At 39.3% G+C, this 21,711-nt stretch overlaps 1 protein-coding gene across 4 annotated transcripts in view; it reads left to right on the forward strand.

Moving 5' to 3' along the window:
- pdzd2 (PDZ domain containing 2) overlaps positions 1-21,711 on the forward strand; it is a 137,251-nt gene that overhangs the window by 64,197 nt on the left and 51,343 nt on the right. For all 4 annotated transcript variants that reach the window (XM_028033646.1, XM_028033644.1, XM_028033643.1 and 1 more), the window contains 3 exons: positions 46-194; positions 10,634-10,753; positions 12,207-12,321. In XM_028033646.1, the coding sequence (XP_027889447.1) occupies positions 46-194; positions 10,634-10,753; positions 12,207-12,321 (384 nt within the window). The remainder of the gene's footprint in view (positions 1-45; positions 195-10,633; positions 10,754-12,206; positions 12,322-21,711) is intronic.

Raw genomic sequence — 21,711 nt, forward strand, 5'->3', positions numbered from 1 at the left:
GATTATTTCTGTACAAAATACAAAATTGTATTTATTCTTCCTCAGGTGGCAGCAGTTGTCTGGAATCAGTGGGCGAGGATGATGAGCTGTTTGTGGAGAGCATCATCAGCGGCAGTGAAGTGGCAGAGAAACCTCTATCTGGTCGACGCAAACACTCCTTACCTCATCAGCTGGATAGTGCTAGAGTCAGACAGGTTACTGAGTCTCTCACACAACATAAAACTGAAGATGTTAGGATGAACATACACGGTGTGCTTCTCTTCTAGATAGTGCAGGTTGTGCTCTAGTGTTCTGTAAAACCGGGATCCTTATGTTACAGCTCTTTTTACAGATATTTGTGTGCTCAGTTAAGCTCAACTTATTAACATGGCACCAATGCACAACAAATTGGCAGGTTAATAGGTGAAGAGGGCCTATATCACAGCATGTTGTTGAGCATGATCAGACAGACACTGGAAGATCCTGTATTTTACAACATCAAAAAAGTTTGCTTTGTAACTTGTAGAAATTGCTGAAGCCACATGTTTAGAGTGCAGTCATGGCTTTTCTTGCTTCTACAGTGTATTGCAATACGAATATACAGTCATATGAAAAAGTTTGGGCACCCCTTCTTAATTATATTTATCTCTAAATATTTGCATGTATGCAACAGCTATTTCAGTTTGATACAACCAATAACTTATAGACACAGTAATATTTCAGTATTGAAATGAGGTTTATTAGACTAAAAGTAAATGTGCAGTACACATTAAAACAAAATTTGACAGGTGCAAAAATATGGGCACCTTAATCATTTTATTGATTTGAATACTCCTAACTACTTTTCACTGACTTACTGAAACACAAAATTGGTTTGGTAACCTCATAAAGCTTTGAACTTCATAACAAGGTGTAGCCAATCATGAGAAAAGGTATTTAAGGTGGCCAGTTGCAAGTTGTTCTCCAATCTGAATCCCCTCTGAAGAGTGGCATCATGGGGACCTCAAAACAACTATCAAATGAACTGAAAACAAAGATTGTTCAACATAGTTGTTCAGGAGAAGGATACAAAAAGTTATCTCAGAGATTTAAACTGTCAGTTTCCACTGTGAGGAACATAGTAAGGAAATGGAAGACCACAGGGATAGTTCTTGTTAAACCCAGAAGTGGCAGGCCAAGAAAAATATCAGAAAGGCAGAGAAGAAGAATGGTGAGAACAGTGAAGGACAACCCACAGACCACCTCCATAGACCTGCAGCATCATCTTGCTGCAGATGGTGTCTCTGTGCATCGTTCAACAATTCAGTGCACTTTGCACAAGGAGAAGCTGTATGGGAGAGTGATGCGACAGAAGCCTTTTCTGCAAGCATGCCACAAACAGAGTCGCTTGAGGTATGCAAAAGCACATTTGGACAAGTCAGCTTCATTTTGGAATAAGGTCCTGTGGACTGATGAAACAAAGATTGAGTTGTTTGGTCATAAAAAAAGGCGTTTTGTATGGCGACAAAAAACACAGCATTCCAAGAAAAACACTTGCTACCCACTGTAACATTTGGTGGAGGTTCAATCATGCTTTGGGCCAACACCGGAACTGGGAATCTTGTTAAAGTTGAGGGTCACATGGATTCCACTCAATATCAGCAGATTCTTGAGAATAATGTTCAAGAATCAGTTACGAAGTTGAAGTTACGTCGGTTATGGATATTTCAGCAAGACAATGATCCAAAACACCGCTCCAAATCTACTCAGGCATTCATGCAGAGGAACAATTACAATGTTCTGGAATGGCCATCCCAGTCCCCAGACCTGAATATCATTGAACATCTGCGAGATGATTTGAAGCAGGCTGTCCATGCTCGGCGACCATCAAACTTAACCGAACTGGAATTGTTTTGCAAAGAGGAATGGTCAAAAATTCTTTCATCCAGGATCCAGGAACTCATTAAAAGCTACAAGAAGCGACTAGAAGCTGTTATTGTTGCAAAAGGAGGATCTACTAAATATTAATGTCTCTTTCCTGCTGAGGTGCCCATATTTTTGCACCTGTCAAATTTTGTTTTAATGCATACTGCACATTTTCTTTTAGTCCAATAAACCTTATTTCAATACTGAAATATTACTGTGTCCATAAGTTATTGGTTGTATCAAGCTGAAATAGCTGTTGCATACATGCAAATATTTAGAGATAAATATAATTAAGATTAATAGGGGTTCCCAAACTTTTTCATATGACTGTAGCTTATACACTCAAACAATAACTCTTTGGATTAACATAAAAAAAATCATGGAAAGGATTTCCACCTAATTACTTTGATTTATTTCAGCACTATGTAATTCTGTTACTCCAGTTTAAAGCAAATGTGTTAGTTCAACTTAATTTATTAAGGTTATTACAGTTTTAAGCAAATGTGTTGGCTCAACTTAACTTTTTAGGTTGATTCAACTCATTTACTATAGTTGGACCCAATGTAATTTAATAGAGCCAGCCCAACTAATTTGCAGTGTTTTGGACCAAATAATTGACTTTACTTGATTAAGATGAATGCAAATTTAGTTGAAACCAACTTATTTTACAGTGGTACCTTCACACTACTTAATTAAGTTGATCCAGCTCATGAAAATTAAGTTAGCTCAACAAACATGCTTCATGCTGAAAGAAAACCATTTCTTTCAGCATGAAATAGCTGAAAGATTTCCAATCATGGAAATCCTTTCCATGTCCAATTATGTTCATTCAAAGACATTTTTTAAAGTGGTATTAAATTAAGTGTTTTAAGACAGCACTGGGTGAAAGGTTAGAAAGAACACTCAACAATTAGAAAAGGTACGACAGTTGTTATCCATTTTGTTTTACATGTGCAGTGCAGGCACTTTACTACAAAAGGTATAAACTCTTGCAATATGGCAACCCATTTGAACATGCATTTAAGCTAGTTTAAATTAATAGTTTAAACAAAGCCTTTAAAGTCAGTGTTTAATTAGTAACAAGAAATAATTCAGCCTACCACACACTGTAAAAAAAAGTCACTGTAGAATTTACAGTAACTTACTGGCAGCAGGGTTGCCAGCAACTACTGGAATTTTTACGGTAAAGAAATTACCGTAAATTTACAGTAACTTTACGTTATTTTTTTTTTTACAGTAGCCTTACTGTAATTCTATTACAGTTTTACTGTGATTTCATTACAGTTTGACTGTGATTTTATTGCATTTTTTTTCTGTAATTTTTCTTACTATATTACTGTAATTTGATTAGTTTAACTGTAATTTCTTTTAAATAGTACAGCAATTATATAACATGGTTACTGTGATTTCATCACATTTTTATCATAATAAAATTACAGTAGTCCTGTAGTAGAATTACAAAAAGTTGTAATTTTACTGTACTTCATGATACTGCATACTTTGCTAGCTTTTAAAAGTTAAAAGGTGAACTTGCAACTTAATTTACCTAACTCTCAAAAAAAATTTATTTTTCTAAAAAAAAATATACATGTATATTTTGATTTTATTGTCAATTTAAATCTGACAAACTGAAGCAAAACAAAATATAATATTTTGCAACAGCAATATTTTCTTGTCACACAGAAGTCAAAGTATTGCAACCAAAGTGAAAAATACTCTGATCTAAAAACATAACTGCTACATTTACAATCATGGTAATATTACATTGAATACAATTAATTTAATAATCTTTACTAAAACCATCCATCCATCCATCCATCCATTTTCTGTTCACCCTGTGTCCCTAATGGGGTCGGGAGGGTTGCTGGTGCCTATCTCCAGCTACGTTCCAGGCGAGAGGCGGGGTTCACCCTGGACAGGTCGCCAGTCTGTCGCAGAGCAACACAGAGACATACAGGACAAACAACCATGCACACACACACACCTAGGGAGAATTTAGAGAGATCAATTAACCTAACAGTCATGTTTTTGGACTGTGGGAGGAAGCCGGAGAACCCGGAGAGAACCCACGCATGCACAGGGAGAACATGCAAACTCCATGCAGAAAGACCCCGGCCGGGAATCGAACCCAGGACCTTCTTGCTGCAAGGCAACAGTGCTACCAACTGCGCCACTTTACTAAAACAAAAGTACCCAAATGCCAAAGTTTCCCAACTGCATTTATGTCAGTTAAAGACAGGATGAAAAGGAAAGATTTAGTGGACAGACACTCTCTGACCTTCCTTCATTGTCGCTGTCCTCCTGTTTATCAATAGATAAAATGTTCAGTGATATTAGTTTTAATTTTAACTTAGTACTCAGGTACACAGAGACATTTCCATAGACAGATACATTCTGATATCTCTATCCATATACTATGTTTGCAGACAGAGACACAGAGAATGTACCTTCTGGGCCTTTATCTGTAGCCCTAAGATTGGAAATACAGTGAGATGGGAATATCTCACTATGTCTTCCATCCATTAGTCTATGGACAGAAGGATGGAAGTTACAGTGAGACACAGACAATTGGAGTATCCGGGGTGGTGAGAAGGGTGAGGGGTCAGTCTTGTCACCTCCCACAAGATGCCGCCCTGGGCGGTTGACAATGGCAGAATCTGGCACTGGCTGATTAATCACAATTAATCACTATGCCTAACTTTGTAAGCTTGAAATATAAATATGCACACCGTTGTGCAAACCCCTCTTGCTGCACACCAACAATTTAAAATTATCAACAACAATTATCAATTAACAATTATCTTGCATTTGTAGTCTCCCATACTCAACAGCAACTAAGAGAAATTTACTCCACTACACATGCATACAACTGGTACCAAACTTGTTCAGGAGCCAATTGATAGATAAGATCTATTTTATTAGATCTATTTTATTTTCTAGTTCTTGGATGCCCCACCCTTTTATGATAGCACCAAGGGCTGCCCATGAACCGCATATCAAAAATGCACAGTCTCAAAAAATGTTTTGTTGTCTCAAACCAACCATATCTGAAAATTCTTAGTTTTCCAGGTTTTTACATTCACGAAGGTTTATAGAAAGTCAGTTTGTTTTAAACATTGGTTTAGAAATGTTCCTCTACATTCATTTTCTATGATGAGGCGGCACTATATTATTATCCTCATCCAGCCAGCGAAGACCGGTGTTATTCGTGCACGTGAATTTGCGGGCTAGTAAACTAGATGTGCACAATGTTGGTTAAAGACCCAACACAAGAAAGTTGAAACTGTTCAACTCTTGTTGCTGTCTGCTGTTGCGGAAAAAGTATTTTGCTATTCATAGCTCCCCGTGTGTAACATGCTGCTGTGAACTAGATAACTCTCGCGGGAGAGAGGCTCTGATGTCAAACTAGATGGTTCAATTGATCTGCGTTATGTGATATTAACGCCTTAAAATATTGAGGTTAATCGTGTGAGCTAATGCGTTAACGTCAACAGCCTGTGTGCAAGAGAAGAAAGAAACAGTTGAGGCATCCTACCCTCAAACAACTTCCTCAAAAAGACCAGAATATAGCCATCTGTTACGGAGCCCCCTAGGGGCCATGGGGAATTCTTTTTCTTTTGCGTTACCTCTCAATACTTTTGCGTTCCCTCGCAATACTGTACTGGTCAGTTATGCAGCATAATTGAATACTGCAAGCTTTTCTTACGGTGGGTGCCATACTTTATGCTTTAATATAAGGTTATGTGAGCATTATGTGCAACACAAGGCAACTTGTGTTGCACATAATGCTAGCTGAGAAATAACAGAAGTTAGCTTTAGCAAACAAGCGACAGTAGCTCAATGTAACCACATAAAATATATTTTCGTACACAAACGCAAAACTGCAATACTTAATGTTTTTTTAAAAAGTACTTACCCGGTAAAAGTCATTATTGGCCTGCCCTCTTGCCTGTGAACGTTCGCCTAAAAATCCCACAATGCCACTGTACACGTGATCCAGCAGTCCAATCCCTTCCCATATACTTTCCATACGCATTTGCAAAGTATATGGGTATATACTGTATAAAATGCTGTATTTTTAAAACCCAGCCACCTTACTGTATTTTCATGCTGTAGTTTTTACAGCGATTTGTTACAGTGCAGTTCTTAAGTGCCAATAGTGCCCTGCAGAGAAAAACAAATATCTGTAGTTTAAACCCTCCTGTTATGTTCCGGGTCAAATTGACCCGTTTTAAAGTTTGAAAATTTTCTAAAAATAGTTGGAAGTATTTTTTTTGCATGAAACTTTTCCTATTTGTCTTAATAGGTGAACTCTACATATCAATTGAAAATTTATTAGTTTTACACATTTGTACCAACCCCTAGGTCTACTTTTTACACAGATACTGTTCGGGTCAATTTGACCCGGCAGTCAGGTTAAAGTGCAAAAAAAGATTAAAAAATGTCCATTTCTATATGTTTCCTTGCAGCTATGAACCATATTTCACCACACAAACACCACACACATCCATGCACACCCCGACACACACAAGCCCACTTTCTCACTATTCTCTTTACTTCACTAGGAAACTGCGAGAAAGCAGGTGTTCACACAACTTTTGAGGAGAACTTCTTCTGTTCCTGTGGACAAACTCCACCCACACTGAGTGACACTCAGCAGAAGTGGAGGGAAACATAAATACTCTCTGCATGACTCATTTATCTTGATTTTAATCAGTGGGTCAATTTGACCCTGAACAGTTTGTGTGTCTCAAGTTCAATTATAAAGATCACCCATTGAAAAAAAAAAAAAAAGTGTAATATAAAAATATTTACCAAAAATCAATTTCAAGGAAATTATAGTTTTTTTTGTGTCTAGGATTTATTCAGTAAATATTAAAAATGCAAATTCCATTTTTTATGTCCAAATGAGTAAATGAGTAGGTTGTTGTCATTGATCCTTAATTTGGGAGAAATAATCAAACATCATTGCACAAATATGAATTGAAATGGTTAGTATTGGAGTTAATAATCAGATAGAAAAATGTTTTGGAGGAATTTTTTGGTTTCATGATTAAACACTCCCCGGGTCAAATTGACCCACGAACATTATTGCTGTACCTCAGAAACGAACATAACAGGATTAATGTGTAACTAAAACCACCTTAAAATGTTCCAGGCGCAAAACACTTATGTCGCGTGATCTTCAGTAATCTCACTAGACCCTCTTCGGCGGGAGATCAGTCTGATTAAATTGAACTTGATTGAATTGAAGTTGATTGAATTCAACTTTAATACATTTTATTAACTCTAGGTTGTTGAATTTTATGTTTATCTGACATGATTTTATCACATTTGCCTTTGAAACATAAAATTATTTTCTTAAAACAGCATATTATTTTTTTGTAAATGCAATGACCACCTCAATTCAATTTTTTGATACAAGCATGGAACAAGCAGAAAATGGTGCAAATGGTAGAGAAACACTGATAAACTGCCAGCTAACCATCACTTCATGTGATGTTAGCACATGTTAGAAACTGACTTGAGTACATCAATTACATAGAAACGTGACCAAACATAGCAACATCGTGCATATTTATATGCACAATGCTGCCAGGAAAATTTAGTCTTTTCATAACTGCCGCTGGAGTTTTCCCCGGCATGCAAAACGATTATCTCTCATGATCTTGCTCGTCGTCTTCAGCACAAGATCAGTCTGACTATAATAAATCACATTATCTCAACATGATTAAATTTCATAAACATTAAGTTGTTGAATTTCTTGTTTATCCAACATGATTTTATCACGTTTTCATTTGAAACATGAAATTATTGTGTTAAAAGTACATGATATTCTTTTGTTAATGTAATAACCCCCGAAGTTAATTTTTTTTGAGTGTATTACACCACAGCAGTGCCGAGCAGTCAGGGGAGGCAGGAGAGGAAGAGCCTTACCTCTCATTATATAATAAGTTAATTTATATTGGTATTTTCACCCGGTGTCATGTTCCGTGTTTTTCTGTGTTTATTTTGAGTTTCCTGTGTCTCTGAGTCTCCGTGTTGTCCTGTCTCCCTTTGATTAGTTCCCAGGTGTGTCTCGTTTCTGTGATTACCCTCTATGTATTTAATGCCACCTGTGCCTCCTGGCGTCTACCTCACCACCTCACACCACCGCAATTCATGACAGAAGGACCCGACCATACCGATCGGTGAGGCACGCCCAGGATCTTTTCAGCCAACATGAACACCACCACCATAACCACAGTCAATATATTCCCTGCGCTTCCTCCTAACCTGTTTGCTATGGACTCTGAGGAGGATTTTGAATATCTGTTCAAACGGTTTAAGAGAGACTCTGTAGTACTGGAGTTAGTTTTTGCACTGTATGATGAGTACGTCCAGAGAAAACGTTCCAGCCCCGCTCCTGAGTCTCCGGGGCCGTCGCTGCCACCAGTTCCAGCTCCTCTCGCCGGAGCCGGCTCGCCTGCCGGCTCACCTGCCGGCTTTTCCGAGCCTCCAGTCCCCGCTCCAGAGACTACTGCCGCTCCTGCAGCTCCCGAGTCTCCGGTTCCGGCGCTACCTCCAGCTCAGTTCCCAGCTCCAGCATCATTGGGACAATCCACTCCCCTCGTCACCGCCGTGGCGGACTCAGCTCCTCTCGCCGCTGCCGCTGCGGACCAAGTTCCTCTCGCCGCTGCTCCGGATCTTCTGCCTCTCGTTGCTGCTCCGGTTTCAGCATCTGCTGGCTCTCCTGCCTGCTTGCCCGAGCCTCCAGTTCCCGCACCAGAGACTACTCTAGCTGTTTCAGGAACTGTCCCCATGGTGATGGGATTCCAGTCGGCCCGCCTGGCACCGGGCCGACAGGCGGCGCGGCTGAGGGCTTTTCCAGCCCCAGTTAGTGGGTTATCGGCCCCAGTTAGAGGGTGTTTCCCCAGTGTTCCTTCCGAGACCCCGACTCTCAGTGCTCGTCGCCGCCTCTGGGCGGCCCCCGGGACTCCTCGTCGTCTTCGCCGCCGCCTCTGGGCGGCCTCCGGGACTCGTCGTGGTTCCCGCCTCCTGCGCCGCGGACGGCCGCCGGACCACCTCCGTGGTTCCCGCCTCCTTTGCCTCCGCCTACCCTGTGGGTAGTTTTTTGTTTGTTTTTGGACTCTTAGTGTTCCCTGTGTTTCCGCCCACAATGGTGGGTTGTTTTTTGATGTTTCTGGACTCGGGGGGCCCCCCGTCTAGCGCCCCTCCGCCCACCCTTGTTTTTTTTTTGTTTTTTGGGCGACTGGTAGTTGCCCTTGAGGGGGGGGTACTGTCATGTTCCGTGTTTTTCTGTGTGTTTATTTTGAGTTTCCTGTGTCTCTGAGTCTCCGTGTTGTCCTGTCTTCCTTTGATTAGTTCCCAGGTGTGTCTTGTTTCTGTGATTACCCTCTATGTATTTAATGCCACCTGTGTGCATCTTTGTCGGGTCCTCATCTCGTTTGGCGTCTTGTCTGATGTTGTGTCAGTCCATTCGTTTCTTCTTGTCGCTACCTGTGAAGAGCTCTGGTTTCCGCTCTGCAGTGCTGCCTTGGTTGTTGGACTACATTTCTGATCAGTTCTGTCATTAAATATTCTTTATTTCACTTACCTGGATCTCCTGGCGTCTACCTCACCACCTCACACCACCGCAATTCATGACACCCGGTGGTTTGTACTATAAAGTATTTATTTTTCATTTGGCTTAACCAATTTTGATTATTTTTTCTTCAAAATTGCTGAATTGTTGCAATTTCCCATTCAAATGCTCGGAAGCGCAGCTGGTGAGGCAGCAGCGAGCTAAGCCTCACCTTCAATTGTACAACCTCTTGCTAACTGTGCTGGCTGCCATTCAATGAGAGCATGTTCGTCCTGTCTGTACGTTACCAATAAAATGGTTAAAACAACATTTAATATATGAACTGATTTTCCATAATGTAGCTTATGTATATAATGTACAGTGTTTTATGTCCCCAACTGTGTGTGTAACGTGTTTTGTGTGCTGAGGAGCGATCATAAATGGCAGAGAACAGATTCGAGGTGAGGAAGGCAGTTTTCTTGCTATGGGGTCATGAGGAAGTGCTCATGATCCCAGACATTGATTTTGTAACTCCACGTCTGCAAAGAAAGAGACAGTGACAACGAGCTAGCCGTACAGTAAATAAGTCAAGTGCAGCGATATATTGTTTTCTCCTCTCTTCAAACGTCAACATGGATGACTACATTTCCACAATTTTCTAAAATGGATTTTCAATCGAAGCAGAAAATAATACTAAAGGAAGACCAACGCCAGAGCTGAAAGGTTTGCTTCAAACTATGAGACAGAAGGGTACCTGCTGTTTTCAAACTAAGTGGTATATAAGAAAAGACAGGAAGCCCTTCTTATCTGTCACAGAAAGTGCAGGTGCTGCTTTAAATCAGCTGACAAAAACACTTTAAAAGCATTAAAAAATTGTGTTTATTTCTGTAGCTTCCTGTATATTCCAGATTTACTCATCATTTGGTCCTGACATTGTATTATCTTTAAAAACAATAAAACCAGATTAACAACATGAAGTTTAAGTGTTAACCATGTGAAATGTAGGTGTTAAATATATAAATATTGCATCTACTGATATCTAATGATAAAGAGAAAAATGGGAGAGAGAAGCATGACAAGTAGAAGAGAAAATCCCAATAAAACAGAGTCAGAGAGAAAAAAGGGGCTGTTACTGTATTAATTTATCTGAAAGTTGCTGTTTTTGTATGTTTATCTCCATTCTAGGAACATCAGATAATTAAGAAATCAGCCCGCTCCATGAGCACTGTTGAAGAAGAGTCTCTATGGCGACTGGCACAGCCGTCTATTATCTCCAGCATAGTGCTGATGAAAGGCCAGGGGAAGGTGAGTGCTGTCCTTTGACACATATGCATATTTAAAGCCCAGTGGTTGTCTGTAGGTAAGCTCTACATGTGGAGTCTTTATAATATTGTGTGAGAGTTTTTTTAAACACATACAGTCACATTGAACATCTGCAACTGCAAAATCATTTCATGAATTAATTATGCAGTCACCTATCTTATGAATCTCCTCAAAGTCCGGTTGTAGCAGAATGTATGGATAAAAGTATCTATTAAACTGTTAAAATATTAACAAACTGAATATCTGCATTCAGTTTGAACCTCATAAGATTAGATAATATTTCACATCTTTTCAAATTTATGTTATTTGGCCTCATGCAAATAAAATGCATTTAAAATAATTGATAAAATATTTTTTACAGAAGTATTATCTTGGAGTTCTATTTCTGGGGTCCTCTGTAGTCTAGAAGGCCACAGAAATAGCTGTGGTTGGCAATTTTTTATACATTGAATTTGACATAAGCTCTAGAGCAGTGGTTCTCAAATGGGGGTACGTGTACCCCTGGAGGTACGTGGAGGTACTGCAGGGGGTACGTGAAGCTTTTCAAAATATCTTTAAAAAATCAGTAGGCTCCTCATAATAAGTCTTGGGAAAAATTATTTTGTGAAAAGTTCGATAAAATATAAATGTGTGTTCATGCACTGAATTTTATATTCAGTATTTAGTTTCAATATCCTTTAAAATAAAACGGTTTGACTGGTTTTATACCTTCCTGGTGGTCACCGTCTTCTGTTTTTGTTTTTTGTTTAACCATGCAATGCTTGCAATATGGATGTATTTGTCAGGTTCACTGATATAAGTTGTTTGGCTTAAATAAATCAGACAGTGATTTTACAGCACTGTACCCCTTTTTAATTCCAAAAATGTTTTGCCCGTGTCAGGGGGTACTTGACTAAAAATATATTTTTAAGGGAGTACATCACTGAAAAAGGTTTGAGAACCACTGCTCTAGAGGACCTGTCCCTAATTCCCAGTGAAAGATGAGGGTGATTTGGAATTTCAATCCTCTATTACATGTAGCCCGTATGTTTCAGCTTCTGGCTGGTTTGCTTTTCCTAACATCATGCAGACTTCCAGAAGAAATAAACCTTTTTTCCTGACAAACAAGAGACTGATTAAGGTGTTTAGTCAAAGCTCAAACACTTCCAACATTTCAGCAGTTTGTCAGCTCTGCTTCCCGTGAAAACAAGACTTTGGATTTGGATTTTCAAATCAGGCAAATGAGGCTCTGAGGATCAACATGAGCAGGTGAAGAACAGAGACTCCGACAGTTAGATTGCGCTGTACAAACCTGGGAGAATGAAATGTGATGATAGTACTGAGGTCTGATGTGTATAGTGCAATGTCAGGTAAAGTTATTGTGCAGAGGTGAGAGTAAGTTAAAGTATGAATGCAAAATTCCTTTTTGGCATTTACTGTAATATTCCATGCCCAGGGCCTTGGCTTCAGTATTGTTGGTGGGCAGGACTCAGCACGTGGCCATATGGGCATTTTTGTCAAAACAATTTTTCCTCACGGAGCTGCTGCAGCTGACGGGCGACTGAAAGAAGGTAACTATTCCTCCTTATTCTGGATATCTCTGCATTCACAAAACAGTGAAGTGAAGTTCAAGTTAATCTATTACATTTATGAGGTTTATTGGAAGTTACAGATGAGATATAGTGTTCATATTTTCATTGATGTCGAAGTGTCACCTGTAGTACATAATATTGCTCCCCACCCTCCACCTCATCCCCCAGTCTCTGTTCTGTCTGAGTTAGATGGAGTAGGAAAAAGCTCTACAAGTTTTACTATAGTCTACATCCTTGAACCGCTTATGCTCCCTACAAGAAATGATTCAGTATGATTGTGAAGTCGGCGTGGCTTATATTCTACCTCACATTTTAAACACATACTTGAACTCTTGAACTCTGATATCTTCAATTGGAGAAATATATATTTTACTATTAAAATCTTTGGCTGAAGTGGTGCTTGTAATCACATTGTAGCACACAGCACAAATTCATCCTAAAGATCAACTTCAAAACCCTCAGATATTTGTTAGTGTACAATTGATGCAGATCAGGAAGTTGGGACATTACACATTCAGTCTACTGTAGATGAATAGCTCATAATCTAGGAGCAATTATTTAATGTTATTGTTTATATGCAGTTAGTGGGACAACAGTCAGTGTATGTTTATTTTTTTCACTGTGGGAAAAAGTTACATATTTTTATCTATCTGCTTGATGTGTGATGACAGGATTGTTTTTGACATCACATGTTAAAATGGCACATTGAGTAGGTCGAGTGCTCCTCTGACCCAGAGATCTGGAAGACGGCTTGTCTCTATCCCGTCTCTACAACCAGTGCACCAGTCAACAGTTAACTTAAAACCAACCCTGTCTAGGCAACCCAATTGGAACCACTGTTCTCACAGTTCAAAAATATTAAAAATAGTTTTCATAACAATGATGCCAAAGGTCAAATAAAGAGTTTTTTTTTTTTTCATTTTCAGCTTGATTAAACACTAGGGGGTGCTATAAGTTGGTAACATTTTTACTTCCAAAATGTACTGAAAATGGGCTGAATGTTTGTGGATATCTTCAAGAGACAACCCTGGAACTGTCAATATGGTAATGATTGGTCAAAGTGAGCATGGCATATGCGCAAAAATTAGGTCTTTGGGAAAATGTACAAAATGTCACTCATTGAACTTAGAGGGCTAAGATAGTCAGGATATTTCCCTTGCTGACCCAAAGTGCTGACCCAAATTTGCAGTTCTATATAAAAGCATGCTGTTACTATTCATAAAACTTGTAACTAATGGTAGTGGTAGGAGCTCTGACTGTTTGGTGGAACATCTTGAAATTTGGAATGCTATTCAAATCCATCCTATGTAGCACAAGAAATATTCAGATTTAAGAGCCCCCCTGGGTTTATTACTATATATTAAAAGCGACATGGGCAGTTTTTATTTTATTTACAAAAACGCTTAGACTATGTTGCATTGTGAAATTTAGGAAATTACGGGATATGATTGAAACATCTCAAAATGTTTCAAAATTTTGAGAATATTTTGAAACATTCTGATTTTTTAGCAAATTTCAAAATTATTAGGCAAGTTTTAGTTTTGACCATATCATCATTTTTATGCATATTTTGCAACTCCAAACTAAATAAACTTGAATGCTTATTGAATATAAACATATCAGTTGATATGTACAGTATTTCTTTAATAAGGGAGGGTGGGGCATAAGGAGATCAACACTCTAAATAAAGGTGTACATTATTATTAGGCAGCTTTTTTGCCTCAGGCAAAATAGGCCAAAAAAGAGATTTAAGTGATTCTGAAAAGTCCAAAATTGAAAAAAGTCTTTCAGAGGGAAGCAGCACTCTTGAAGTTGCTAAGATATTGGGGCGTGATCACAGAACGATCAAACAACAAAATAGTCAACAGGATCGCAAGAAACAAGTTGAGAAAGAAGACATAAATTAACTGCAAAGATCTGAGAAGTATTAAACGTGAAGCTGCCACGAACCCATTATCTTCCAGTGCTGTCATATTCTAGAACTTCAACCTACCTGGAGTTCCCAGAAGTACAAGATGTTCCGAGCTCAGAGACATGGCCAAAAGAAGGAAGGCTGAAACCCGACCACCACTGAACAAGACATATAAGTTGAAACGCCAAGACAGATCTGAAGATAGATTTTTCAAACGTTTTATGGACTGATGAGATGAGAGTGACTCTTGATGGACCAGATGGATGTACCTGTTGCTGGATCAGTTATGGGCACAGAGCTCCACTTCACATCAGATGCCAGGAAGGTGGAGGCAGATACTGGTATGAGCAGGTATTATTAAAGATGAACTAGTTGGACCTTTTTGGGTTGAAGATGGACTCAAAATCAACTCCCAAACCTGCTGCTAGGTTTTAGAAGACACTTTATTCAAGCAGTGGTACAGGAAAAAGCTTGCATCTTTTTAGAGGATCGTGATTTTTATGCAGGACTGAAGCATGCCCTAAAGTAGACTTTACTATTGGAGAATATTTTTGGAAATTTTGTTGTGGATTATGAAATGTCTGCAAATTTATTAACCTGGCTCTGTGTCATAAAATGGTATTTAGCAATTTTCTATTGAGAAAGCTTTCAGTCTAGGGGTATGGAGATAAATATCTATTTTTATTGTAGATGGAAACTTCCATCCATCAATTTTCTGTACACCCTTATCCCTAGTGGGGTCAGGAGGGGTGCTGGTGCCTATCTCCAGCGAATGTTTCAGGCAAGAGGCGGGGTACACCCTGGACAGGTCACCAGTCCAGGCAACACAGAGACAGACAGGGCAAACAACCATGCACACACACATTCACACCTAGGGAGAATTTAGAGAGGCCATTTAACCTGACAGTCATGTTTCTGGACTGTGGAAGGAAGCAGGAGTACCCGGAGAGAACCCATGCATGCACAAGGAGAACATGCAAACGCCATGCAAAAAGACCCTGGGCCTGGGATAGAACCCAGGACCTTCTTGCTGCAAGGCAATAGTGCTACCATCTACGCCACTGTGCAGCCCCAAGATGGAAACTTGCATAAGAATATTTTTGTATTTTCTTAATGAAATATGGATTTTATATAATTTTTTTACTAAGCTCTGTGTGGTAGTTAATCTTTGCTGAACCACCGTTAAAACTAGAAACTTTGAAACTTAGTATGACTTCACATGAAGACATGACTATCTCAGAATATTTCACTAATCTTCTGATGACTCAGTCGTAAGTGCACCCACTAATCAGCCGTGACTGATTAGTTTTTTAAGAAAAGTCTAAAATACGACTTAATAAGTTAATAAATAGCTTTTTTCCCATTTCATACTGTTTCTGAACTATTCGTGCTTTGCTAGAGCAGAGCTGCAAAACGTCAATCGCGGAAGGTTTTGAGTCGATCTTGGCATTAGGTGACAAACTGAACGCCGCCTGGACGCTCAGACCAGTACGTAACTTTATTAAAGAACATCAATAAAACATGTTCAAATTAATGACCCAACAAAAATATTAATCTCAGTAATTATTGTTTCAACAAGTTGTTGCAAAATTCTTTGCGTTTCGGTTCCACTACCAAAATAACTAACAGAGCAGGAGTTTAAAATGAGCTGTTATGTTATGTTTTAACGTAATCTCTGCTCGGCTTGCGGAGGCGGTTGTCACGGCAACGGGTGTACTTAAATGACAGAGAGAGACAGAGAGTAAAAAAGCATGAATGGTTTTGAGTTGATCGCCTATTTGGGTTATTTTACCTTTGTTTACCTTTGCTGTGGCGCAGTACAGCCACTACAGTTTCTGAACGTTTAATAAATGACAAACTTGGACTAATTACCTCGTTTAATTGCGAGTCACAACAAACATCAAACATGGTAAATATATTTCATTAAGTATTTAACAAACAAATGGCTTCTATCGCACTAATTATGTGAAATTAAATTAACCGTCTAATATTTAAAAACAAAAATAGTATGGTGCTCTCTGCCATCTTGCTTTAAACTCAGCCTGAGAGGCTCTTTCTCTATCAAACTATTTTATTTTTGGTCTCTTATTTAGTGGAAATATTGACGTTGATGAGACTTTCTCCAAAATGACAACCTTTTTCAATCTTTATGGCTCTGCTGTTGAAAATGAGGCTTAACATTCACAAATGACATTGAAATAAATTCCAGTCCAACATCTGGTTTGAGGTGATTGCTCTGGAACCTGTTGGAGGAAAAATATCCCAACTTAAGAAGATGTGCTTTTAACTTAACAGTGCTTTTTGGTTCCTTCTGTCAATATGAGAGTCGGGGTGAGGAGACGCCATGTTAGGAAGACGAAGTGGAAGCTGGAGGAACTTCAGAACAAACAAGTCATGATGCTAGGCCTACTGATTATCCCTCGATATGGACACAGAATCAATACAACCAGTTTAAAAGCTAAAATGAATGGTTATATGCCAGACATGGAAAACTGGGATGCACTCCATGCCATGACATTCAGAAATATCCAGACCAGTATACAGTATAAAGGGGTCCCAAATATTATGCAACATATTTTCTCTATTGTGTAATTTACTAGTTAGAAAGTCCAATGACACATATTCAAGGACAGTCCGTCATTGTCATTGTATTTTGGATGGAACCTTATCTGTTATCCAGTTCAAGAGGACACATTTCCTGGCACAGAATGTACACGTGTTTTTCACAGTTCTTCTTAAGGCTGTTGTTCGTCACTCCCAGTAACATATACATTGGATTACACTCAGTGCTAATGGAAAAGATCTTGTCCAACTCTTCCTTTATACTGAACCAGAATTGTTGAATTTTCCTACAGGACCAAAGACAGTGAATTAGATTACCCACCTCTATTTTACATTTGGGGCAAAGTGGAGAAAGGTCTGGATTAAATCGTGACGTAGATGTGGAGATATATGGGCATGATGTAAAATTTTTACCTTATTACAAACACTCAAGTATTTAGCATTTTCCCAATCTTCATTCCAAGCCTCGTTGCTGATCTCCATAGCTAGCTCTTTTTCCCATGTCTCTTTTAAGAAAGTCAGTTTCGTAACCCCCAGTTTTTTTAATAAGCTATAAGAGGTCTTAATAGAGTTTATAATTTTGGCTTAAATTATTGATTTTCACAATCAGAGACATTTTGGTTACTGAGCATCGTTGTTTTCTTCAAAATGTGGTCACCTGTAAATACCGAAAGAAGTCATGTCTGTGAATATTATATTTGGTAATTAACTATCAAAGAACATCAAGTTTGATCTGTCCATTAAATCAGAAAGAACAGATATACCTTTTGTTGCCCACACTCGAAAGCCAGAATCAGAAATCCCAGGTGGAAAAAGGGGATTATTGCAGAATGGAGTGAAAAGGGATGTTAGGTGAGACCTGCCCTCAAGCTTTTGAATTATTTGCCAGGTTTTAACAGTAGATAAGGTGAGAGGGTTACTACAACACATTTTAAAATTTTTAAGTTTATTAAGGAATAGTACGTTTTTCAAAGGGATGTTAGACATGGAACTCTCTATAACAAGCCAGAAAGACACTGGTTTTTGTATCCAGTCAGCAGCTACCCGCATATGCGCGCTAAGCTGATACTTTCTTATGTCTGGGAGGTCAAGACCGCATTCTGTGGATGGAAGACAAAGTGTAGATATTTTGAGACGAGGTTTTTTCCCTGCCCATATAAAGAAACTGAACCAACTATTTAGAGTTTTAATGGTCTTATGTGTAAAAAGGATTGGAACCATCTGAATTGTATATAATAACCTGGGTAGGACGTTCATTTTCAGAAGAGCAACACGGCCGAGCCAAGATAATGGTAAGGTCCTCCATCTCTCCAGGTCCAATATAACATGCTCAAACAGGGGGGTGAAATTGCTTTTATACATCTGGTAAAAATAGGAGTGATCTTGATCCCTAAATACACAAAACCCTCTGGGGACCACGTAAAGGGGAAAGGAGAGGGAGTCTGGGGTTTTTGTTGCAAAATACCTAATGGCATTACTTCTGATTTGTTGAAATTGATTTTATAACCTGAAATGTCACTGACTTTATTGATAGTCTCAATGAGAGAGAGTATGGATACACACGGAGCTACGCAAACTGGGACTGCGCCATGGGGTGGCTCACCCAGCCAAGCTGCTGGTGACTTATCAAGACCGAACTCATGCTTTCAAAACAGCGGCGGCTGCACGTGAGGTTTTACAGAAAATCCAGAAGAAAACCAACGGGGAGGTAACAATGGGTTAAACGGTTTCTTAAGTTAACAATTTGTGGCTTCCTATAACCTTGTTGCCTTTATTGATCAGTTATATTGGTGGTGGAACAGCAGGGATCTATTACCAATACATTTACTTCTGCTTAGGTATGGCAAGAGGAAGTGTGCACATACCAGTTGGTGTGCATACTAATAAGTTCGAACCCATGAGCAAATATATGGTAGATTAAATTACTGTTATATATAGTGAACAGCATCGGTAATCAAACTTTTGTTTTGGTTATTGAGTGGTTAGACTGCTCCTCACTGTGTGTGGGTCGGTCACACACGATAGCGGGAGGTGTACGGAGGGGGGAGGGAGTCCCTCGGAAATCGGACTTGGTGTGGGAACCTAGGTTTAGGGGATATGTTGTGAGTTTTGTTCTGTTTAAGCTTCTCAAATGTTCATGTTTGTATGGGGTAAACTTTGTTTTTATTCTTCTCCATTTCTGGTAATTTGGTGGATCTTACATGTCGCAAGCCTTAAATCTTAAAATGGTTACATGGAACTGCAGGGGCCTACAAAGTCTAAAGAAGGTCAAACAAGTCATTAATAAACTGCAAGATTTGAATTCCAAAATAGTATTTCTACAGAAGACGCATCTTATGGAAGAGGATGAGGGGCTGGTCAGGAGGAGGTGGCGAGGCCATGTATTCACTTCAACATTTTCTTCTCGAGCAAGAGGAGTTATGACTCTTATCCATGAATCTGTCCCATTTCTTGTAAACAATGTTATCAAGGATAAGAAGGGTAGATATTTGATAGTTCAGGGTTCTTTACTATCGGAAAAAATTAACCTAGTTAACGTCTATGGTACTAACACAAATGATTCTGGGTTTTTTCAAAACTTGTTCCTCTCACTTTCATCGTTGCAGGTGCGTTTTGTGATCGCAGGGGATTTTAATTGTACTCTTATTCCAGAAATAGATAGAGCCACAGGGTCAGATATGACACATAACACCTGTAGAACAACTATACAGATGTTTATGAAAACTCTTAGACTGGTAGACATCTTTAGGGAACTTCAGCAACAAACCAGAGCCTACTCATGTTATTCAGCAATATTTCAGACTTACTCGCGAATAGATTATTTTTTAATTTCATCAGAAGTAATATCCAAAATTCAAAACTGTACGTATGTAAAACATAGTGATTTCAGATCACGCTCCATGTTGTCTGAGCTAGTGTGATAAGAATCTTACCAGGGATCCCCCTAGATGGCGCTTTTAGCATAAATGGTTACAGGATGAGGATTTTGTTAAATATATAGGAATACAAATTGATGAGTTCTTTCATTTGAACACAATTCAAACAACAGCATGCATCAGATGGGAGGCCTTTAAAGCGCTTATTATTATTAGGTCATATTATTAGCTTTACAGGCAATAAGTCCAAGGAAGCCAAGACTAAAAGGCAGCACCTAGAAAATAAAATAAAGAACATTCAGGAGAGGGTTTTTCAAACAAATGATACTGAGTTGATCCTCAGAGCAGAATATGACAAAATGTCCCCAGAGCAGAATATGACAAAATGTCCAGTCTCAGAGCTGCATCCAGTCTCTAAAGATTGAAACAAAATTTTTACAAACGGGGACAAGGCTGGAAAAATTCTAGCTTGGCAGATTAAACAGGGTGAAACAACAACCTCGATTACATCAATTGAAACACAGGATAAAACTCTAATAGATCCAAGGGATATTAATAATGCTTTTAAAGATTATTATCAGAAATTATATGACTAAAGGAAAGTTAGACCAAGTGGAATTAGACAAGTTTTTAAGTAGACTACATATCCCTGTCATCGCAGAGGATTGCAGATGGAATCTTTAGGCTTTGGGCACTGCAAGGTTTAAAAAGTATTGGTGACCTTTACCCATCAAATTCTGATATATTTTTGTCATTTGGAGTGCTACAAACCAAATTCAAGCTGGATATAAAGCATTATTTCAAATTTCTTCAGATAAGAAGCTTTATTGAAGCAAATTACAACAATCTTAATAAGCCCCCTCTTACGTTACTTGAAAAGTTAATGACTCGGAATAAATCAAGGAAGGGCATCATTTCAGACTTTTATAATGTGCTGATCTCTAACTCATTAGAGCAGTGGTCCCCAACCACCGGCCAATTGGTACCGGGCCGCGCAAGAAATAATGAACTACTTCCGGATCTTTTATTTTGAAAATCCTAAACCGGATTTTACCGGTTACGTATTGCGCGTCAAAATTGAGCCAACTTGCAGCAGAATGAGTAACAAAACAACATCGGAGTACTGCGCCGCCCCCCTCCAACAACAGCATCGGACTTGATACTTACGACCCCACCCCCCGGTCCGCAGCAAAATTGCGAAGGGCTGACCGGTCCGCGACTAAAAAGGTTGGGGACCGCTGCATTAGAGAATTCAAATAATAAGCTTATAAACTGGAACTTGGACCTATCATCAAATATCAGTGAACAAGATTGGGAAAGGGCTTGCATTAAAACTCACACAATGTCCATAAACAACCGTCTTAGAATTCGACAATTTAAATGGCTAATGCGTATCTATGTTACACCTGTGCATTTAAATAAATACAATAATAACATCCCAGATCGCCGGCTGGAGGTGCTGGTCCCGGAGCTGGAGCTGGGTCTGGGCTGGCGGAGATACTGTGTGGCTTGGGAGACAGAGGGTTACCCTTCAGCACGGCGATTGCCGTCAGGCGCTCCCCCTCTGCCTCCTGCTGCAACTCCGCCAGACCCAGGTTCAGAAGATGCGGGATCCAATGGTCCAGCATGAGGACCATGCGCGTGGCTATATTCAGTCGCCAATGAGCCGAATATGGGCTTGCCACAATTGCCACATAGTCCTCGATTGTACTCCACAAGCCTCCTGAGTCCATAATGTAATTAGCGTGCCTCACAGTACTTTTGGTCGGGTCCTTCTGTCATGAATTGCGGGTGTGAGGTGGTGAAGCAGATGCTGCAGACCCAGGTAAAGTGAGAAATGACGGTTTTAATGATAAATAAGTCCAAAATAGTCCAAAAACAACCAGGCAGCACGACTGAGCAGAAGCCAGGGCTCAACACCGGTAGCAACTGGTAAATTGACTGGACAACAGGAAGAACTGAACGCACATAAGACGAGGACCCGACAAAGACGAAGACACACAGGTGGCATTAAATACA

This window comes from Xiphophorus couchianus, chromosome 12 (assembly GCF_001444195.1).
Source record: "Xiphophorus couchianus chromosome 12, X_couchianus-1.0, whole genome shotgun sequence".
NCBI lineage: Eukaryota > Metazoa > Chordata > Actinopteri > Cyprinodontiformes > Poeciliidae > Xiphophorus > Xiphophorus couchianus.